This window comes from Corapipo altera, unplaced genomic scaffold, assembly GCF_003945725.1.
Source record: "Corapipo altera isolate COAL_440 unplaced genomic scaffold, ASM394572v1 60, whole genome shotgun sequence".
In the NCBI taxonomy this organism is placed as follows: Eukaryota; Metazoa; Chordata; class Aves; order Passeriformes; family Pipridae; genus Corapipo; species Corapipo altera.
Window position 1 is genome coordinate 5,951,189 of NW_020884912.1, and position 23,790 is coordinate 5,974,978.

Genomic DNA, 23,790 nt, shown 5'->3' on the forward strand with positions numbered 1-23,790 from the left:
TTAGGGTGTGGACAATGATAAGGATGATAAAAGGGTTCTCTTTGGGGGGAAGAAGAGAATGTTTAACTTGTTTCTCATAGATGATGAAGTTCTCCTGTGGAGTAAAAGCAGTGGCACAGAGACTTGCTTTTCCATGAGATGGGTGGTAGCTGATCTGGCTTCCAAAGGTGATGAATTGTCTCACCTGGGAGATTACAGGGTGTCTGTTTTGATTTTTCTGGTGTGTGCAAGTACACTGTTAGGTAGGCATTGTTGGCTAATGGACCTGTTTTAAATGTCTGGAAATACTGCTGTATGCTAGGTAGCTCAGGGTGGTGGTGACATAAAGTTTTAGGCATTATTGGATGAGCGTGCTAGTCCTTAGGGTTTCTAAGAGTCCTTAGTTCTTAAAGATTTACCAGAAAGTTGTTTGCTTCCTGAGAAAATTCCTGCAAATTCTGTACTACTTTTGAGTATGTTTTTAATAATCTATATCTTGCCATTTCTCCATGTAATATTCCCCCAGTAAGGTGGTACTTATATTTCTGAAACTCATATGCTTTATTATATTAGTTTGTATTAATTCAATTTCTTGAGAGTCTGGTAGGCAAAGAATTAGTTTCCCATTTACTTGCAGATCTTACTGTACCCTCAGTGGCAGGAACAGACTTGTAAATAAACATTTATTTAAATCACAGAATCATAGTATATTCTGAGTTGGAAGGGACACACGAGGATGATCAAGTCCAACTCTTAAGTGAATGGATCGAACCCACAACCTTGGCATTATTAGCACAAGGCTCTGACCCACTGAGCCAGTCTGTCAAATTCACTACTGGTCTCGTGATTTAAATACTACCACTTTCAGTTTTTCCTCATTATTTCTTAAACACAGTGAGAATATATTTCTTGCAAGGCTCCTCCATTTGCTCAAATACTTGTAGTGTAGGTCTGCAAAGTATTTCTGGTAGTGCTTTGTGTTATGAGACTGGGGACACTGAACTTGACGTTGCTTGTTTTGATACACTTTGAGCAAAACCTGAATGCTGAAAAGTAGAAGATGCACGTGTATTCAGTCTTTTTGCAGGATTATTTAATGCATCAGAAAATAATGTAAAATGAACTGAAGACAAGATTCTGGCTAATGACTGTCTCTTGTGGTAATACATGCATAAAAAATAAGAAAAGTTTTTAAGGGCTTCATCTAGAATTTTTCTTTCAAATCTGTGTCAGTCTCTTTGAGGGGATTAAAAAACCTGCCAAACCCAAACTACCTTATATCTCGTATTGGATTTTACTTCTAGATGGACATGTGCCGATTATTTGTACTTATATTAATTATTTTTTTCCACATGTGGGCAACAAATGTCAAGTAATTGCCGCCTAGAATTACTTCTGTTACTAAGATTCCTTTGATATTTTCATGCATGGTAGAAAAGACATTGGACATGCAATTAGCAAACAAATAAGGAGAATTCATTACCATATTACTTACTGTGTATTATTAAAGTGAAATAAAAAAAATTGTAAATAGTGACTTTTTAAAGAAACAATACACACTCTTTTCAGAGGCACTGGTGTTAAATATACACCTGCTTAAAAGAGGTGTAATAAGTTTTCCTCTTTGAGGTAGTCATTCTTAATAGTGTGTGCCAAATTTGCTTCCACAGTACAATAGCGACCACTTAAATGCCTATGTTGAAACTAGAATCTTGCTGTGAGATCAAGGGTGGGAGGTACAGAGTATCTGCATTTGGCAGTTTTCCAGCAAATCATGAACTCTCCATACTTCACAGAAGACTTGTGTATGTCAGTGCAATGGGAATGTTATGTGTGGCTTTTACTTGCTCTAGTAAATAAATTTATGCAGTTACGTTCTACTACTTAACTGTCTATTTCACCAGTCATCTGTTTCAAGTGGATGGGTCAGTAAATATACCTGTCTATACATGCTGGTGGCAATTTTCTAGTAATTAACGTTGTACAGGTTTTACTGTGTATATGTTGAAAGAAGTGTACCTTCTGTGGTTTTATTGTGTGCTTCATAAACATGGGCTTAGCCTGAGTCTGCTTCCTTCCTGATCGCAGAGGCCCTGTGAAAATTCAGAAGCTGTTGGTACCATTCTTGATGTATTTGTGATGCACAATTACTGCCCATACTTAAGTCTTGAGCCTGTGCATGGTGATGACTGATCTATACCCTTTTAGTGCATGCCTTAACTTTTTGAATAGTTTAAGCCTTGCAAGAATTTCTTGAAGTCATGGCCTACCTGAAAGGATAAACATTAAATGTCCTCAGATAGGATTTCAACAATGCTGAAATAAATCAGAAAGTGAAAAAAAAGTGAGTCAGCGGTTTATGTTATGACACATAGTAAGGCTTTACCTTCAGTATTGTTATTTTTAAGGAAAGCAGTTAACTATACCTTATACCGTAAAAAGAGAGCGGGTAACAGAAGGAGAGGAAGTCACTCAAGGTTTTGAACAGGGTCTAATAATTTATTTTCCATGAGTGCTGAATGCTGCTTTTGAAAATAATTGTAATGCTGGATATCAAATTCCTCAATAGAAATTGAGGATGTTATAAGAACTTTGACTCTATTAGAAACAACAGACATTTGATTTTAAATTGTTTTTTTACAGTGCTCAAAAAACTGATTTTTTCAATCCATCTGCTGTTGAATGTTCTTTTTTTCTACTTAATAACATGGGCTAACTTGTAAATAATTAATGTCCTTTTGTGCAGGACGTTTTTAAGGAAATTATGCCTGTTATCTTGAGTGTTTACATTGGTCCGAGGATGTAAGTTTGCTTGGTGTGTGTAAGTAATTGCATTTGTTGGGGAGTTTGGACTGTGTGTGCAGTTTAAATCAAATACAGCTATTGTAGTAATTATTTTGATGATCCCATACCAATTGAGAATTTAAGGATGATACAGAATGACAAAGATACATGGCTCAGCGCCAGGAATACAAATAAAATTCAGTTCATTTTAAAACAAAACTTAGCAATTCCCTAAAATGGGCATTTGTAGTGCTGTGAAAATGGACCTGCTGTAGATCATTCCCTGCTTGTAAGAAAAATCCTACTTGGTTTGAACCCAGTTGGGGCAAAAGCTATAATTTCTAATTATTTTTTTCCCCTACAAGTAAAGCAGAAGTTAAGGTAATGTTGAAGTTCAGAAAACAGCGCTTCGGGGTGATTCTGAAGTAAATGATTTCATGGGAGTAGCTTCGTTGTGGAATTGAAAATTGCTTTCGTTGTCCAGGTAGGGTTCCACAGTCTCCCTGTCAGCAGCCAGGCTGTGCAGGGCTTCTAGATTGGAGTGCAGCTGGTGGTTTCACCTTCTGGCTAGGGGTACAGGCAGGGCAGAGTGCCAGTGGACTGGAGGGTCTGGAAGAACTGAAGTCACCCCATGTGGGGCACTCTGAGAGCTTGGGGCTTATCTCAGGGCTCTTGTGAGTCTTGGACATGGAGCTTAGACTGAAGTTTTCAAAGTCTGCTGACATTCTTAGAGCTGGAGGTGGGCTTTCTTACCAAAGAGGAAGGGAGTCCTGGCATGGCTGAGTTGTTGTGGGATGGTGGACACTGAAAGCACCTGGGTTGCAGGTGGGGGCCTGATAGTGGAGCTTTGGGAGTGGTAAGTACAGGACCTCTGCAGTGAAGCAGATGCTTTCTTGGTTTTACAGCTAGTTAGTTTTGGCAAAAATATATCTGTTCAAAGCCACTTCCAACGTTGTGTACTAAGTGCCAAATGATTAATGGAAAATACACTGCGTGTGTTTGCAAGGCTCAGTGATGATTAATAGCTGCTAAAAGCCTGTAAACAAATAAAGGATGAAGAGAAGGCTGAGGTACTTAATGCCTTCTTTGCTCATTCTTTAACAGTCAGACCAATTGATCCCAGTGTACCCATCCCTCTGAGGGGGAACACAGTGACAGAGAGCAGAATGAAACCACCGTGTAAGCCAAGAGGAAATGGTCAGTGACCTGTTATGCCACTTAGACACAAGTTTATGGAGCTAGGTGGGATCCATCCAAGGGTACTGAGAGAACTGGCAGAAGTGCTCACTGAACCACTTTCCATCATTTGCCAGAAGACCTGGCTAACTGGGGAGTTCCCCTTGACTGGAAGTTAGCAGAAGTGACACCTATCTACAGGAAGGGTCCTAAGGAGGATCTGCAGAGCTATAGACCTGTCAACCTAATCTTGGTTCTAGGAAAGGTCATGGAACAGGTCATATAAATGCCATCCCATGGCATGTGCAGGACAACCAGGGGATCAAGCCCAGCCAGCATGGGTTATGAGAGGCAGGTCTTGCTTTACTGACCTGATCTTATACGACAAAGTATAAGATCCATCCCTTAGTGGAACAGAGAAAGGATGTGGATGTTGCCTACCTGGACTACCTGGAGTATCAAAGCCTTTGATACTCCCACATGTCTCCCACAACGTTCTCCTGGAGAAACTGGCTACTTGTGACTTGGATGGGTGCACTGTTTGCTGAGTTAAAAACTGCCTGCCTGGCCAGGCCCAGAGAGTGGTGGTGAAGGGAGTTACATCCAGCTGGTGGCCAGTTGCAAGTGGTGTTCCCCAGGGTTTAGTTTTGGGGTCAGTCCTGTTTAATGCCTTTATCAATGACCTGAATGATCGAGTGCACCCTCAGTCAGTTTGCAGACAACTTCGATTTGTACAGGAGTGTAGATCTGCTGGAGGGCAGGAAGTCTCTGCAAAGGGATCTGGATAAACTGGCAGAGGCTAGTTGTATGAGGTTCAATAGGGCCAGGTGCCAGGTCCTGCACTTGGGTCACAGCAACCCCTTGCAGTGCTACAGGCATGGGGCAGAGTGGCTGGAAAGCTGCCTGTCAGAAAAGGACCTGGGTGCTGATCAACAGCTGCTGAACTTGAGCCAGGAATGTGCTCATTGGCTAAGAAGGCCAGTGGCATCCTGGCCTGTGTCAGCAATAGTGTGGCCAGCAGGACCAGGGACGTGATCATCTCCCTGTACTCAGCACTGGTGGAATCCCACCTTGAGTCCTGTGTTCAGTTTTGGGCCCCTCTCTACAAGGAGGACATTGAGGTGCTGGAGTGTGTCCAGAGAAGGGCAACAGAGCTGGGGAAGGATCTGAAACCCAAGTCTGATGAGGAGTGTCTGAGAGAGCTGGCATTGTTTAGGCTGGAGAAAAGGGGACTCAGTGGTGACCTTATCACTCTGTACAACTACCTGAAAGGAGGTTGTATCCAGGTGGGGGTCAGCCTCTTTTCCCAGGTAACAAGTGACAGGGTGACAGGATATAGTCTTAAGCTGTGCCAGGGGAGGTTCAGGTTGCACCTTAGGAAGAATTTCTTTACAGAAGGGGTTGCCAAGCACTGGAACTGTCAGCCCAGGGAAGCACTTGAGTTACCATCCCCAGAGGTATTTAAAAGGCCTGTAGGTGTGGCACTTATGGACATGGTTTAGTGGTGGACTTGGCAGTGCTAAGACCTCTAAGATCTTGGAGGTCTTTTCCAACCTAAATGATTCTATGAAAGTGCTGTGATGTCTGTTTTCTTAATATATTATTAATGTAAGTTTGGATACAGATATTTTGTTTTGTTTTTTTTTCTTTTTTAATCCAGACTTTGTGGAAACTAGGGAATTTCAAACAAACTTTACTTTTTTTTTTTTTTGTGATAAAAGATCTGTTATTTTTAACAAGCAACGTCGACAGATTATATCCAGGATGTAACAAATACTTTGCTTTCAAACATGAGAAAATACACTTAAAAATTGTCCTGGAGTGGTAGTGCTTTTACTGATTTATTTCCTGAATTTTCTGTGTCTGCCTTAGTTCCCTCTCCATTACGGTCGCCTCTTTGCCAGTACCATTACATGTATATACCCTCTCTCTGCTTCTTGGCATAATTTTTAACTGTGGAGATGAGTGCTGATGCCGTTTGGTTTGGGAAATAAATTATCAAAAATGATTGTAAACATCTGTTGATGGAAGACTGTAGTTAACACTTTCGAGTTACCATTAAACACTTCTTTGTGTGTGGGTGTTAGTCAATTGTCCATGCACTGCATGTACTTCATTCTGGCTCCTGTGATTCGCCAACCAAGGAGAGAAGCATTCTCTGAACTGTATCTATTGGAAAGCATCACAGTGTTTCCTGGAGTCCGATAGAACATGATGGTAACTGTAAGGGATTTTCCCATGATGGTATTCTTACGAATCTGAGTTAAATCCAACTAAAGGATGTTGTGATGTTCCTCATCTCTGGCATTTGGAAGACATTTAACTTTAAATTTTGTTTACATCAAGCACATGGTTTTTTTATTCTCTACATTTACCTTTAAAAGAAGATAATGCCACAGCCATTTTTTCCACAGTTAAAAGAAGAGTGAGTACCTGCTGCATATTTGAAATATTATTAACTTTACAATGATAATTGATTTCTGTAAGAGAAGGGTTATTGGATCAGTAGGCAGGGTGCCATATATATTGTTATACATCCTAAACATTAAAACAAATTAGCTTTATAAAGCTTAAGTATGTAGAGCTTAATTTCAATCTGAATTGCAGCCTTGTTTGCTAAATACCTATGCTGACAGAACTTTAAAGAGATGCTAGCAGCGGGCTGGTGTTACTGAGGAAGAGGACAAGGTGAAAATGTGAACTTACATTGTTGTCTCATGGCAACTTTGTTTTCCTGATTTTTTTAAAAGTAGAACAGTAGTAAGTACTTTTGTCTGAGTTTAATTTTAGTTTGAAGAGTTTAGACCAGGACCATTAGTTAAATGCAAGGGGTTAAGCACTCTGTGGCAGCTACCTTTTGTGCTTTATACATGTTGAATGTGTGGATGAACCTGAAATGAAGTGCTTGCAAAGACAGGAAGCCTTATGCTGTTCCTGCATTTGTGAGAGAACTTGATGGTTCTCTGTTGTTTGTAGCTGGAACTCTCCTGTGTGTGACCCATGCTGTGTTGTTAGGGTGGATTAGCAGCTGTATTTCAGTTTAGATAGATCGTGACTGCTCAGCTGTGCTAATGATCCTAAAGCTGAGCCAATACTTGTGTTTCTCTGTCTTGCTGCACACATCCTGACAGGGTGTCACTCACAGATGAATTTTTTATTTTCCTTACCTAAAGAGGTTTGTTAATGCACTTACAGGTTATACTCTTTTCTCAGAGCTATGGTTTCAAGGCCAGATGAAATAAATAAAAACTAGTTATAAACTAATACCATTGGTTGCAAACCAGTAACTTCATGGACTGAAGGTAGGTAGTCTAGCTTTCCGTGTAGTCATGGACCTACGTACACCTCCTGGTGTACTCTATTGCTGCTGTTACCACTTCCCCTTATATCTAGCAATGTTTTATTAATTTTTCTTGGGCTTTGCTGTTCAGAAGTGTTGAAAAGACCAAAGATGTGGTAAGAGAAACAGCTAATGTCTTCTACTGAAATTAATCATTACTCTTTAGCAAAGAGTGGTTACGTCTGTAAGCATTTTTACTTCTGTATATTAAAAGTATCAAAAAGAGAGTTGTTTGCTTCTGGTTTGTGACTATTGTTTTTAGCTTTACCACTAGAGTTCACCAAAAGCTCTCTAAAAATGTCAGTATCAAGCGGTTGAATGGGTAATGTGCCAGAGTGGGTTGGGTTATGTGACTTGTAAGAACTTGATATGCTATTTTTTAAAATTCATCTTTGAAACCAAAGAACAGGTAAATTAGAGAACATGTGCTAAATGAAAACAGCTGTAAAGACAGTGAAGTCATAAAATATAAATATGCAAAGACAGATAGTGATCATAGGAGATGCCAGATTAAGCTTAAGCCATTGACATGGAAAAAAGAGGAGTTTGCATGAAGATCCCTCTCACAATAGAAAATGTAAATTAAATTGTGGATAACTACAAGCCTTGAAGTCTTACAAGGAAGGAAGTGAAGTATCTTCAGTCTTTTGAAAGGAGAAAGGTGAAAATGGCTTCTGAAGTATCTGGTTACTTTGAGCTCTATGATGAAATGTAGAGTTTTCTGTTGTTATGCTTTACCTTGTCTTCAAAGTCGGAAAGACAGAGGTCCAGGCAAAGGAAGATACTCCCAGTGTGGAATCTGGGGCAGGAAGAAGGTAATGACCAAAAAAACTTTGACTCCTTATGCCATTGGCTTGTGGAGCTCTTCCAGTAAATTTTCTGCCTTTTCCTTGAAGGAAATGTAGTACTGCTACACAGCACTGTACACTCTGAAATGTGTTACACCAGCATCACTCCTTGTGACGGTTCTTGAAGTCTGGAGATGTTGCTTCCAAATGAGATGGGAAGATGGATCTTCACCCACCTTGTTTGTTGAAATGATCTCCTTTTTATTTTTAGGAGCTGCTGTTACATCGAATAATACATGCCTCAAACTAGTGTTTAACTGATTTGTGCTTGATGAAATTGGACCACTGAGGCCATAAAGCCACAATTTTCTATGCCAAACTGGCATGTTGTAAGTTTTGGAACTTTTAAGTGATGCTGAAAGTTTCAAAATAGTCTTATCTTATTGCATGCAGCCTTATTAGTACTGGAAGAATATTTTCTGGGTGTCTTTTGGTACAAATGACAGGAACATAACAAGACTGTCTCTATAACAAGGATAATAAACCTGAAGTCAAGATTGAGAAGAGACAGGATATAGAAATCACATGTGAGGCCATAATGGGTATCTCTGTATTGGTACAGAAATCTCCAGCCTCCTTGAAGAACTGCTTTGTAGTAGCTACATGGGCTGTTGTGCCTGCTCAGTATGAGTCAGGGCATGGAGAAAGAGCTGGAGGGGCTGGGACAGTTGCACACCTGCCTGTGCTCTGTCTTTGTTTTTCTTTCCCAGTGCATCTTTATTTTTCTCTTCTCCCATGAATAGAGTTCCTTACTATTCTGAATAAATGGGCAGAGAAGTAGATCTGCTACTTTGTCCTAAATGTTTCTAGATGAAGCATAATTCAGACCTGTTGGTGGGATTTTGAGAAGAAGCTGATTGCTGTGCTGCATTTATTGGTTGTGTGTGTAAAGAGTGAGCTTTAATTTCTGCTGTGCTCAGTCTGGAGCTTTCACAAGCACTAAATTCTGCTGATAATCTGAACTGGGGAAGATGGCTGGGAATTAACCACAGCAAAGGCTTATCTGGCTGCTGGGTATGGTACCTTTAAGCTCATATCTCCTGGTTTTCAGAAAACTGATAAAGTAGCAAATAGATGAGGTGTGAAAGTAGTTCTGAGAAAGTCAATAAATAGCCGGAAGCTACAATTTAATAAGTGTTTAGACATATCTGGCTCAAATAGCTTATATATTTTAACTCTTTTAGAAGTGATAGATAGAACCTCAATCCATATTCCCTGTGGCATTAGGTATCAGGAGAAATAAGTGGAAGCAAGGTATTTGAAATCAATAAATGGCTTCTAGGTACAACTTAATGCAGACAGAATTTAGGGAAAAAAAGATTGTGAAGCACATGTAGGAATAAAATTTAGCTTTATTTTGCAGACTGCAGCAAAACACTAATCCTGTCTGTTGTGAAAATGAATGGAGATTAGGAAGTTGTGGAAGTGTGAAAGTTTCAGTGCCATGAGCCAACTTGTACACAATTAGGTGTACTGAAAAAGTAAGAAATCTGTAGAGTAAAACTGCTAGAAGTGTGAGAGGCTTTTCCAAATAGATAATTTGAGTAATGCCACTGCATTTTATAGAGGCCTTTGGTTTCTGTCTTCTGTGCCTAGCCCAGGCCAGCAGGTTGTACCTGGGTGCATGATAGGACTGAAGAAACTCTCAGTTTATATTTTCTTCTTTCTACCCCACAGACATAGTGAGCAAGACCCATTAACATTTAATTACCTCTGCAGATTGAAGCATTTGTATAAGTGAGACTTGTCAGAGTGTTACATGTAAAGGAGATTATAATGGTATTCCTGGGGCAGGTTCCAGTCAATCTTTCTCAATTCCGAAGTATTTATTGCTGTTTATAGCAAAATCATATGGAATCATACAGGAAAACATAGAATTTTCGTTTCTCATTCACCTGTGGCTTTGTTATTGGCGTATGAAGTTATCTGCTTATGCTTGACTGCAGTGTTTTTTTGTACCTTAAACAACACAGTATGTGATATTTTCAATAAATAGTTTAGACAATATTTTTGACTTGCATTTTGTGTCTTGCAGGTCTCAACATGGTCAATTTCATTTAAAATTTAGCAATTATTTAGAAATTCTGATCTGCAAAACAGTCAAATCCTGTAATCTTTTTTACTAAGGAAGCTTTATTTTGAGACTACAGGTAAAGCAAGTGGAGATTTCTGAAGTGCTGTACCAAAAATGAGAATGCAGTTGTTTTTCAGTGAGCCCTGAGAAAGCTAGAGATTCTTCTGGAGCTCACACATCATCTGTCGTCCTTCTAAGGCAGTAGTTAGACTTCAGAAGATGCTCTAAGACAGTTGGTAACACATATGCAAGAGTTGTGTTTGAGCCTGAGGAGTTAGAACCATTCTAATCTCTTTGGGTTGCGTTTTATTTTGAGGGAGGGAATGTTTTTTGGCTTGTTTTTTTTTTACCTTGTCCCATAGAAAGAAGTCAGTTTGATCTGCTGTTCAGTGTTTTCTGTTAATTTACTATACTACCCAAATTACTGGAGGGTTGGGTTTTTGCGATTGCCTTGAAACTTGTCGAAAACTTACTGGATATTGCCGATCCGGCCTCTAAATGATGTAGACTGCAATAACTTGTGCATATGAATCTGGGCAATGGCTTTGTGTTCAGGAACAGTCCTAAAGTCAGGGACAACTTGGCTAGGATCTTTCCTTGTTTGCATAGACATCCTTTGTGGCTTGATCAAGTTGTGGAAATTCTGAAGCTACGTGTCTCCATTTATAAGATGAAAAGGAATTGGTGTAGATCTGGGTGCATATTTAATATGAGGATGTTGAAGGTCAATAATTTAATATTTACAGTGTGTTTTGGAACTTCAGTTGCAGGGTATTGTGCAAGACGTTTTGTTGATGGTTGACTTTGGATTGCGAGTGACTAAGATAGAAGTCATCAGTTTGTATTTGCTCATTTGAATAACTTGTGTTTTGCGTATGAAGCTGTATGTAGGGACAGAAAAGCACTGAGTCATACTGTGTGTGCTATTTCTGGAAGATCAAGCAGGCTTAAGACTTAGAGGAGGAGGAGTTTCTGGGATTTTTCCAAATTCTGTCAACAAAACAAATTCTACCCGTGTTAATCATCAGAATGAGTTGGAGTTATTTGTGTGTTGTTGTAGTGTAGCCTGGTTGAAATAGGCTACTTGACCTTGTTTGTAATATAGTGGGGCTTTCCCTGTGAGTCTGATAAATCACTCATCACTGCTTTGCATATTGAAATTATTTACACTGATCATTAAGTCTTCAGTGGACTGAAAGGAGCGGGTGACTCTTGGAACACACTGAGATTATGTTTGTGCTCAAGAGCAGGATGAAATACCCACCTTCGAGCACCATGCTATGGCATCTGCATCTGCTGCTGCCTGAGATAATTTGGGTACCTTAACATTAGGTGTTACTGTGCTGAACAGACATTACTTTGACTTTCTGTCAACACACCTCTTACCTAGCAATGAGAATTATCATCTCTTATTTTAAGGTCTTGTTTTGTTCAAGCAATAGTTGTATGATCCACTTTTTCTCAAAGGACTGAAGTCTTTATGACTTAGGAATGAGCTAAAATTCAGCCTACATTTTTAACTCATCTATTTTATATCGACAAAGAGCCATGAGAAAAAGGTAGCCCATAAGCTCATGTCAAGTTGGAATAAGCTTCACTGAGAACATGGTCGTGATTGTGTACTTGTAAATGGAGTACCTTTCCTTTAAGATGTCTTGTCAAACAGCTCCCAGACAGACAAGTTGAACTGTAGACTGTAGACTAAACTCTAAGAGTTTGTGGCACATAGAACTGTACCCAAAGTTGAAGATGGATGTAACTGAACTATGTGAGTTTTTTTCTGACCAAGCAGATAAGACGTGGAAATGATCAGTCTGGTTCTTGACTGGAAGTATGAGTTGTTCATTGGCTACAGATGTGGCAGTAGCTGTGAGCTTGGGAAAGTCACCATTTAAACAGAGAAATTATTGAAATGCCCTATGGGTACTGCAGTTTTAGAGTGTAATTACCTGGTGCTTTTAAAAAAGAAACACTTCTAGGTTTAACCTTTTTAAACCTAAATCGTTTTACAACCTCAAGTACCCTGAGGTGCCTTAATGCATGGAAAATTTAGTGAGTTAGAGAAGATGAACAAAAGAGCAAAGAAACTTGTTAATTCCTGTTGCCTGTGCTGGGTAAAGAGGCAGAAAAATCAACTGGACATTGCAAAAGGAGTGGAAATGCAAGTTATACTGTCATTGGATTCTTGACATTGTTAAAACATTAAACCGTTGAAATAGTCTTATTTCTCCTGTTTGTTACTTTGTGGATCTTAGGTGTTGCTAAGGGTGGATGGGCTGAAGCCTTCTGTGTGTCTGGGTGATGCAGTGCAGGCCCTGAGCTGCTCCAAGCAGGAGTCTAGCTGTAGTATCCTGCTAGTCTGACACAAGTGTGTAGAAAGTGGGAGAAAAAGGTGGCTTACTCCAAGGATCATCTCGGACCCAGACTGCAGCCTGTGCTGTGTCTAGAGCAGAGATGAAAAGTATTTAGAGAATGGATTACTCACTTCAAAATCCCAATATAAATAAGACTAAGTGGTACTGATGGTTGCACAGTAGAAGTGGAAATTAAAGCTTATCATGGTTGATGTTTTGAAGCTAAAGTTGTTCTTTCATGTGTTTTTTCTTCTGTGCTATGTCCACACAACACACCCATACCAGGCCTGAAGGATTCTTTTAATGTGCATCCTCCTGTCTACACTATTTAGAAATATATTAATGTTTGTTCAAGTGTTCTCCTACTGTGTTTTTTCAAGTTCTAGTTAAAAGACATCTCCTTAGGGATCTCAAAGTTGCCCTTAGTTTTAGTGATGGCAGTGGAAGCCATAAGCTGTTCTGCTGGTCTTGGTAAATTCCAACTGCAAGCTTACTACATTTTGAAGGAATTTGTTGCTTGGAGAGAGTGATAAGGCAAGGTTCCAGGTCATGAACAGATTGAATGGACGTCAACTGATAGTACCAGTAGCTGCACACTACCACCCAAACAGCTGAAAAGAGAGGTGTATGTTACAGTATGGTTCTTTTTTGGGAATGGGCTTTCAGAGGTGACTGGAAATAAAACAGTATTTTTTTTAATAAAACTTTGTCATGAAAGTATTAATGAGTAAATAAAATTGAGTTATTTGTCTATAATACTGGAATGAAGAGAGGCAAGGATTTAACATGTCATATTTTGAATCCAATAAATAATGTATTATTGGGTGGGGGTTTTTTTTTCTATCCTCCTCTTAGTGGAAATCTTATATGTTCAAATGTACTCAGTTCCTACTAATTTGATGTGTTTAGTGGACAGTCCCTGTGCACCTCTGTTTTGGTGCAGGACAGAGGGAAATATTCTTTGATAGTAGACACAGCATTCTAATCTGGAAGGCTCTATAAAACCTGTTTGTAGTCCACCAGTAGCTACTGTTGAGATGTCTGCCCGCTCAAGAATGAATTTACCAATAATACTTGATTTCTTGAAAACAAGAAAAAACAGAAAAACTTACTTGCACAACTAGCTCAGTAATGGAAATGTTAATTGAGAATAAAAATGGCAAATTTGTGTATTTGGAGTTTAAATTAGGGCAAAAGACATGATGGGAGAATTATTTTTTTTTTTAATGAAGGCTTGTCTGCATTACCTGATTTGATAAGCAACCTTGCTTTTCTTTTGGAACTTTAAATAACAGATTTGCAGGGTGAACCAAGTCATTGTGTTTTCATTAATTGTGGATGAAGTAATTTGTTATGACCAGAAATTTAATGAGAAAACAGAATTCATGTTGCAAGCAAGTTGATCCTTTTATATTTTACATCCTAATACTGCTGATGAGTGGGACTTTTTTGAAAGCCATTTGCAATCTGCAAAGTTAGTATTTTCAGCATGCATTTGAGTGTTTTGTATCATTGGCAAATGCATGGTAGGTCTTCAGAGGTGGGAAATGATAATGTGTCTCTGATATTTCAAACAAGTACCAACTGGAAACTCATGATAACTTGTGGTTTTGATTTGTGGTTGCTTTTGAGAGTGCAGATATAGGGGAAGTGCTTGTTTGCTTGGAATCTTTTCTGTATGATAAGTTATAGAAAAGTTGGTAGTTAACCATATCTGGTACAAAACATTGAGAACTAACAAATGGTAACTAAGTATTTTGTGTACCGTGAGGAGGTCTGGAAATAAAAAAAACCCACCCAAACTTTATCTTGTTCTTTTCAACCTTATTGTGTGATTTTTATTCTGAGGAGCAAAGCCTATTGTCTACAAACAAATAGCCAAACTCCATGTCCCCAGAGGACAATGTACCTTCCTCCTGCACTGATGATTCACAGCACTTTTGAACTAGTATTTATGAGGAGATTCTTTCCCAATACTTGTGGAAGTCTCTCAATACCCAGTGGTCCAAGAAATCATTAAATTAACCAGCATCTAATTTCAATAACTTAATTTAAGTAAGAGTGGGTTTCTGTGACACAGGGATGTTGAAAGAAAAGAATTAGTTTGGTAACTTTGTTCCAGTCAAGATGCTGGATGACTTTTGTAACTGGCTATGAGATGTCCTCATGCTTAGATATTTGTGTCTTTTGGGGACAGATGATTCCCATGGAGTCCAGTGGTAAGCACATGTTCCAGATATGTAACTCGGGTGTTACTGGGTCTGACTCCAGAGGATAAAATGCCAAGCAGGGGGTCAAGGGCAGGGAGCAGAGCTGTTCTGGAAGTAAGAATGCACAGGAATAAGTGTTAATGAAGAGGTCCATAAATGGGAAAAGAGGGTAGAATACAGCATGTGGAAACAGAGACGCTGAAGGTATATTTGTTATGTAAGAGAGTTAGAAGCAGAGGAAAGTCAGAAAGGGTAAGAAGGAAGACTCATAGAGAGATTAAGAACAGGATAAGGACAGCTGGAGGAAAAGGCCTGGAAGAGCCTTCAGTGATTACAGAGAAAGATCTTCTTTCAAACTGCAGTCACTCAGATTGATGCACAGTATTTAAAAGGATGTCATACAAATTATGAGTCATGTTTTTTGAGTGAACAGTGCTGAGCAGATCTGGTAGCAGTTTCAGTGCAGAGGGGAGTGATGTGCTGAAGAAAGTAAAGGGCTGTTCTTTTAGGTCTTCACTAGCAGTTTTTCTTCTACATTTTTGCTCTGTGTGTGTTTTGATTATTCAAGGAGATGTGGTTTTGGGGGAGACTGGAAGAAAACAAAGTTTTGGAAAAAGACTTGAAAGAAAAAAAAGTCTAAAACACCAGGGCAAACCCAAGTCAGTTGTTTAATTTTCAACTGATAGTATTACTACAGTCTCCTTAAGAAATTCTGCTGATTTATGATTTCTATAATGATAACAAGTCCCAAACTGCTAGTTAGAAAAGAATTGTAAATACTGTTTTCCTCTGTAGGTATACTGATGTTTCAGACTCTTGCCATTTTATCGTCTTAGTATTGCGTAATGCAACCAATTCATGTTTTCCAGAGCTTCCCAATTAAGTTAAGTGTTCAGAAGTTTCCATGACCTTTAGGTTTCTTTGTACTCTATGTTGTTTTGCAGAGAGTATGATAGACTTTGTGGTTTACTTCCAGTGTAGCCTTTCTTTTATGGAAAAGATGTCACAATGCAAAAAGGCCATGGTTTTGGGTTGTGTTTTTGAGCATTTAATACAATGCTGATTTGACATTGCTTTTTTATTTTTCTAAAATGTCCTGGCATACAGGAAACTGTATCTCATACAAAAAGGATCAGCAGCAAAATATCATACTTTAAAAGTATTGTTAGGCTGAATATATGGCAAAAATAAGTTGAAGAAAGAAGATCCCCTTTGAGAAGCTTGTTGCAGGACATATGTACCAATATCATATTCAGTACCTTGTCCTCTTCAGTTATATCTGTGTGAGCTCCCAAACACAGGACTGTGTTCACTGAAATTTTTGAGTTTTCTCCAAAACATTATGGTCTAATGGAGGTTTCTGAGGACGATGGGCATCAGCCTGCTGAGTGAATGAATCCAGGCTTCACTGTAACCTTAGAAGATGGAGACTGGAGTTGGAAAAGATGGGAGGTGGAGGCTGGAGTTGGAAAGGGTGGCAGGTGGAGACTTCCCAGGGAGGATGCATGGGCTGCCTTAGTAGATGCAGCACTACATTCATGTGATGCTTTCCATCCAGACCTAAATACTTCATCTGTCTGCCTGGAGTATAAACACAGAAACCTCAGGTCTGTCTGCCCCTGCCTGTGTAGGCTTGTATTTGGAAGCTTGAGCTTATTTCTCAGAGCTGTTTTACTCTTTCTTTAGGCACAGCACTGAACACTAGCGACTGCTCATATAAGAGCACTGATTAATATACATATATATACAGGTACATATACATGTAGCTGGTTGCTCCAGTCCCCCTGCCCTGAATAAAGAAGCATTGCCTGGGGTGTTGCTTAATATTTAGTAATTATGAAGTCCATAGATCTTGTTGGTGCATGCCATCTCCTGTCTGCTGCTTTGGTCTGTGTTTGTTTCTGCACATCCATTAAGGCCTTGCAAAGCAAAATGTGACGACTGACAAGTTTTTCCTGCAGTGTTGTAAATGTGCATATCTTCCTGCAACCTGATTCAAAAAGGCTCTCTTGGTAATTTTTTTTTTTTTTTTAATACTGAAATTTTCTTGAGAAAATACAGTAGATCATGATGAATTTACACTGGTGCATGTAAATATTTTATGTATGAACAGAGCAGTAAAGAACTTAAATAATTCAGCTTTCATTTTGAAGAGTTGTAGTATGATCTCTTATTAATAAATTCATATAACTAATAAGTGTGTGTCTATAGATTTATGTATACGTAATCAAAACTCGTATGAGAGAGAGTGGACTTAACTAGGAAAAAAGATCTGAAAATAAATAGAGAAATAGAACAGCTAAATATGATAAAATAACAATGTTACCATAAGGAGAGGAAAAACCTCTGCTACACTTGATTTTTCTTAAATTATTTTTAGATGTATACATGAATGAGACTCCTTTTCCCCAAACTGCTCAGAAGATTCTATTCTGCAAAAGCCTTTGCTCTGCATCCTCTGTTCTTCAGAGGGGCAAACCTGTGAAGGAATCAATTTACATGTATTTGGGAGAGTTTTTTAAATGTGTAAAGTATCTGGAAGCACTGCAGTTGTGCCTCCCAATCAAAGAGCCAATATATTAATAGCCTGGAAACCAAACTGCTGTATGAAATGATTCCCGTTGCCTTAGGATAAAAGGTCTTTCCAAACTTAAGTGTGTTCGTTTTTCCAATGCTGTTTCGAAGAGAGAGGTTTGGCTTTCAGGGAGAAGTATTGTCACTGTGAGGCTACCTCTTTCTGCACACCTGAAGACCAAGGAGGAACTGAAACCAAGCCTAAAACTGGTGTACATTGCATTAAGGCATCTCTCCTCTGAATAAAGACATCTCTTGAAAATTGTTGTGTTCTACAGTGGTGTCTGAGTGCTACTGAAACTCTTGTCTCTTAAATGCAATGTCTCACTTAAATGTTGGCCTCTTGCTGTTTAGTGTTTGTGTGTGTCCCATCCCTAATTCTCAGGTGGGTGTGTTATGGGTGTGGGGCTGGATTAATAAACATTTTATGCTGCTGAAAAGAATAAGAAATACAAAGTTTTGGCAGTGTTATTGGAAAACTTTAAAATGTGTTTCTGTTCATACTTGGTGCATCTGACTAGGCCAAGAGTTCACTCTTTTTCTGACTTTGAAACTGTGTTTCTTTACTTTTCTGTACATCATTCCTAGTTGATTTTTTAACCTCTAATTGTCTGTCTAACAGTAAATTAGTCTGTTCACTAGTCTGAAAATGTTATTTTCATGCAGCCTTGGTTGGAGGAGAGATTCTTTGTCTTATTCCATTTTTATTTTGACTTGTGTAGACTAAAATTGAACTTGGTCCTCTTTCCCAACCTGACAGTGTCAGATTTGGTATATTTGTTTTGTTTAAAGTAGCCAAAGGTCTGAATGTTGTTTTGATGACTCCTTTGTGGCCTTTTCTTGTCATAGAAGAGGCCAGTGTTTGAGCCAAGTTCATGGTGCAATCTCAGTTGTCAGAAACCTTGTGAATGTCTTCTCTTATTTAACATAAGTATCAGTTGCATTTTAGGTATTATTTTCAATTTACCTGCTTCATAGGTTTTGACCAATAGTTAATTGAAAATGATCGTTTCTTTGAAGAAAATGTCAATGAGGGAGAAAGCTTTTTCACTTTCAGCATTTAGTTATGTGTGTATGGCAGAAAAGGATATTTGTACCTGTATGGATATAGTCACTATGACTGCATATGTAAACATGCTTAAGTCTTTACAAGCTTTCTCCAGCTTTAGCAGTAATAAATTTAAATAAGGCATCCTAAAAATGATGGTTTACCTCTATTCATTGCTCACTGGCTTATGTTATTTAAAGATATCTCAGTCAGTACTTCAATACTCAATGTACTGAACAGTAATAAGAATGACATGCGTTTACTTATCTAGTCTGATACAAGCTATTCTGATGAATGCTAGAGCACTAAACTATTTGAGATAGATTATCTTTATTCTTTTGTTTGAAAAAAGAAGCTCTAATTACACAAGAAAAATAACTATGCTAGTAATTCTATATTATAAGTCACGTTTTACAGGATTAGGGTTCATATATGTGTTTCTGATGATAATTCTGAGATTCATTTCTGTGAATGTGTTTGGATATCAATGGGCTGTGAACATAGTGAAAGGTTTGGATCCTGAAGAAAATAATATCCTTGTCTGAGTGGAGGCAGATATTGGTTGCATGAATATATTTTGTCTGTAAATTGCTGGACTATAATTATACCATAACTGAGATACAATCAAAACTAGAAATATGCATGTATCTTTCCAAACTGGCTATGTTGACTTTTCTCGTTAGTAGAGGTTCATGTTTTCTGAATTCTTATTTGTTTCTTTTGTCGACTACAAAATTTTACCTTTGTGTAAGTGAGATCTTTCTGGGAGTAGTGACCATTTTTCTTGACTTTGTTTTCCATGATGTACAAACTAGTGGTATGTCAGCTGGTAAATGAGATAATGATTCATTCACCATTTGCAAAAAAAAAATAAAAATAAATTGATGGAAATGGAAAGGCCTTTTTTCACTCTAAAACGCAAAACAATGAACAAGCAAAAAGTCTCTTCCAAGAATGTGATTGAATATAATCTTGCAAGTAGTCAACTTATTAAATGACTTAGTTTGATTTTTTTTTTTTTAATGTGATATAAATTAGGAGTTGGCGGGTTGGATAATTCTTAACAGAGGTTTGTTTCTTTCTGTTTTCTAGACAACTCTGCTGAAGCAGATCTGTGGTTGTTGAACAGTTGTACAGTAAAAAATCCTGCTGAGGACCACTTCAGAAACTCAATCAAGTAAGTTGTTTCCTTACAAAGATACTTAGCAATCAATGAATATTGCACATCTTAAAATTTCATACTTTCAATCTAGAAGTAATTTTGTGTTTTAGAGCAAGAAGTATGCTGAGTTTGTTACAATGGTGAGTTCTCTAGAATGGATTTGTAAGGTGCAGTGGATTTTTTTTTTTTAATTAGCTATAACTTGTGATTATCACTACACTTGAATTTAGGAGAACTGCTGATCTATTTAGATAGGGGCTTCTATATCACTTTTCAAGACAATGCTGTAATACTCTTTTGAAGAGTTGACTTCGTTTTTTGGTTTTGGTTTGTTTGTGTTTTTAGTTTTTGTTTGATTTTTTGTTTGTTTGGTTTTGGGTTTTGTTTGGGTTTTTTTTAAAATATGTGAATTTTTAGATTGTTTCTTTTTTCTTCTAACTAAATTTTGTGTAATTGGGACCTTTTATTTAGTGGCGTCCAGTGACAGGAGGAGGAACAATGGCCATAAACTAAAGCACAAGAAGTTCTGCTTCAATGTGAGGAAGAACTTCTTTACATTGAGGTTGTTGGCAGAGCACTGGAACAGGCTGCCCAGGGAGGTCATGGAGTCTCCTTTCTGGAAACATTCAGAACTCACCTGGACGTGTTCCAGTGTAACCTACTCTAGGTGACCCTGCCTTAGTGGGGGGTTTGGACTAGATGTCCAGAGATCCCTTCCAACCCTAACAATTCTGTGATTCTGTGAAAAAGGTGTCAGGTGCATGCTTAAAACTATCTATTTCACCATACAGTTTCTTGAAAGATTAATTGATTAGCTTATAATAGAAGTCTTGTGAAGAATGTGTTTTATTTCTCAGTACCATTCCAGTGATATTAAAGAAGATGACATGGTATCAAGTGTTGCTTCTGATTTCTGTAGGTGTACAGTTGTGATGAGAGTAACTGAAAAACCCGTACACATACAGCTGTAATTGCCCAGTATAAAGAAACATCGTGGTATGTTTCTTGTAGATTTTCTCTACAAGATAAAATGGCTCTTCGTGCAGTCATTTGTTTAGTGCGGTACGCTCTGCAGATGGACTGTTTGTTGAAAGCCATTTTGGTGAGAAAAACATAGTTCTCAGGAAGGGAGAGGAGAGAGAGAAGCTGGATATAAGCTACCTGCTTGCAGTGCTGGAGTTACTAACAGTGTCCCAGGGCTGTAACCTGGGACAGAAACTGTTTGCCTGCAGTAGGTGGCACAACAGAAGCTTCCTCCACCCCTCAGAGAGCTTCACTTCCTCGCTGCTGGTGTTGCACTTGGTGGCCAGAATGACTTTTTGCCTTTTTTCGCCATTGCCAAAAGAAAAAAAAAAAGGGCAAGCTATTCCCAGAACACTTCCAGCAGTTAGTGTGTGTTGGCCAACAGAACTGATGACAAGATCATTTCCAGTTCAGTTGTGGCCATCTTTCTATTTTACTAATGCTGTGCCAGAATTGATGTGGTACGGTGTGTGTCCTAGCAAGTAGAATGGAGTTGGTTAAGAAAGAGGGCTTAACTGAAAGCAAATGACCAAAAATATTCCTTTGAACTTCATGTTTCTGTTGCTACTCTGTTAATGAACCTGGTGTTATTTGTAGCCTGGGTCTATTCGTCTTTATCCTTACTTCTCCATATACTTGCTCCTTTCCAGTAGCATGCATCGTTCATTCTCTTCTCTCAGATCCTGTTAGTTCCCAGCTGTGGAGAATGACAACTTTTGTTGTTATTTTCAATAATGTGCATTAAATATTCATTTTCAATAGGGTGCATTAAATATAGAGGAGAGAACCGCATGTGGGTGCGCATTTGTGGGACTTGGAACTGAAAGATTAAAACATCCTTCATCCCAGAAAAATGCAATACTAGTGTATTTGGATTTTACAATAATGAGGAAAGCTTGTATCTCTAAAGAACACAAATTCACCCAAATACCTCTTAATTTGTTGCAGAAACAAACCCAATGAATGAAGTTTGGGTGATACAGAGTGAGCTGCCATTATATCCTATCATAGCAGCTTGTTGGTAGCTATGGAGATCTTTGTTTTTCTCACTTCAGTAACAAAATAAACATTTAGTGTGTGTTGTCAAAGCAAACAGACTTTGAGGGGAAAAATTAATACTCAGCACAGGAAAATTCTTCTTTAAAATTAAAAAAAAAATTCAGACTGAAAGTGTTATATAGCATTATGAATGTCATGTGGGAAAAGTATTTCAGGTTTGTTTCTTCTCTGCCCTCTGCAACAGTTACTTTCCTTGCATATATACTTTAAAATGCACTGGTTGAAACCAGTGGTAGCATATTTACACTGGTGGTTGAAGAATGACTGTCTGAAAAGCTGATCCCTCACTAATACCATGTGCCAAAGGATGTGTCAGAACCCAACAAAGCCTGTAGATTCCACCTTTTTTGATCTGATTTTCTTATAAAAATGAACCAAAACTACTCCCAAACTCTCTGAACTTTTGCAGATGTGTATATAGTTGATACAAACCAAGTGACAGTATAATCTTCATGCTTTATTTTCTTTTATGTAGCTGTTAAGGAGTGGTCTGCTGCCCTTCAATGTCAATAAAGTAGAAGCTGCTGAGCAGGGGTGATGTTATGGAGAGCAAAGAGTTGCTTAAAGACCATTAATTTATGGATGGGAATTGAGAACTTTTCCTGTGCAGATTTTATTCTCAGTTGGCTAGTCATGAAATAAGATGAAAGTAGAGGTAGGCAGTGGCAATAAAGAATTCTCAGTATAATTATGTAGGTGGAGTTTAAAAAATAATAGTTATGGCTTGTATTTTGATTGGTAATTAATGAATATACCTATTGTGCTTTAGTAGAGTAGTTGCTGGGCATTCCAGGGAATTACCAGCTTTTGGAAAGTTCCAGGAGTGTTGAATACCTCTGATAATTTTTTCTCTAGTGACATTAAACTCCTGCTAAGGTGGTGGGTTCTCATGTCAGGGGTAGCGTGCCACAGAACATACCTCTTTGCCCTGGCCTGTTTCTTAGAGTCCTAAGTGTCTGTGAATGGTTGCAGTTCCAGGGAGTTGATGAAAAACTCAACGTGATGGTTGACATTAAATATTTAATAGCATTTTCTGCTATAATTTATTATATTCAAATATAACTTTCTTAAAACTTAGCTGTTAGCAGCAGTAACACTAAACATTCAAGAGGTAAGTTACTAATCTTCTGTAAACCACAGTAAATCTTTTAAGGCTACTTGATGAAGAGAATTAATCAGAAAAGCATGTTCTACAGGAGCTCACTTCCTTTCAAATACAGTTATTTTGCTCTCCAGTTTCATGCTCTAATACTCTTTCTTGACTGTAACATCTTGGATATGTAACTCACTTTTCCCAACAACCTCTGAAAATTTAGAGACTGTTGTGTGTTTCTATCTAGCAGTCTTCCCCCCTGCTTGATCCGTTCCAGAGAGCTGGTGTAAGTTACTCTCTGTGTTCAGGGACACAGGCTTTTCCTTAGGGAGGTTTCCTGCTGGCTGAAGTATTATGGATAGGATTCCGAGGTCTCTCTTATCAAAATAGCAAGAATTGAGGTCGTCCAGGAGGTGTAATGTGGTAATGCTGTTGAGGAGTTTGTGACTTGTCTCATGGTATAGAATAAATTTGACCACTGTGAGCATCTTTGTTACTATATATAATTAACAACATTAACAGTGTTCTGTGATGTGTTTGTTGCTTCATTCATTTAAGGGACTCTTCAGTGTGTACTCAACCCTTTTCTTTCTGATAGCTATGAGTTGTGACAGATGTGAAGGCTTTTAGCACTGCAGTAACACTGTGTGACTTCCATTCTGTCCTTGCTTCAGTTTTCACCAGTTCATGAATAAACACTATGTATGGGATCTCACTTTTATGCTAGAAGGAGCATCAAAACCTGTAGAATTTGTGGAAATGTTAGTTTAAGAGGACAATGATTGCAGACTATGCAAGTTGTTTTAAGGCTCTCAGTGGATTAAATTGAAGAGTAAAAGACATGACTGCCTTTGGATGCAGCAAAGTTTCTCTTCACCAAATGCAATTGTGTTGATGTTAAATACAGAAGGAAATTATTCTTTAACAAGTACAAAAGCTTTTTCAGAGATAAGAGTAATTTTCTGCTGCTTGACATCTTTGCAAGTGAAGGTTGGAAGAAGGAACCCTGGAAGAAGGTTTTTTGTTTCTTTTTTTTAACATTTCTGTATGTTTATATGATACATTT

The 23,790-nt window shown here is 38.3% G+C and overlaps 1 protein-coding gene across 1 annotated transcript in view; it reads left to right on the forward strand.

Moving 5' to 3' along the window:
* The window catches only part of CDKAL1 (CDK5 regulatory subunit associated protein 1 like 1), a 406,927-nt gene that overhangs the window by 51,082 nt on the left and 332,055 nt on the right, over nt 1–23,790 (forward strand). The window contains exon 5 of the mRNA XM_027654133.1: nt 19,480–19,564. Within this exon, the coding sequence (XP_027509934.1) occupies nt 19,480–19,564 (85 nt within the window). The remainder of the gene's footprint in view (nt 1–19,479; nt 19,565–23,790) is intronic.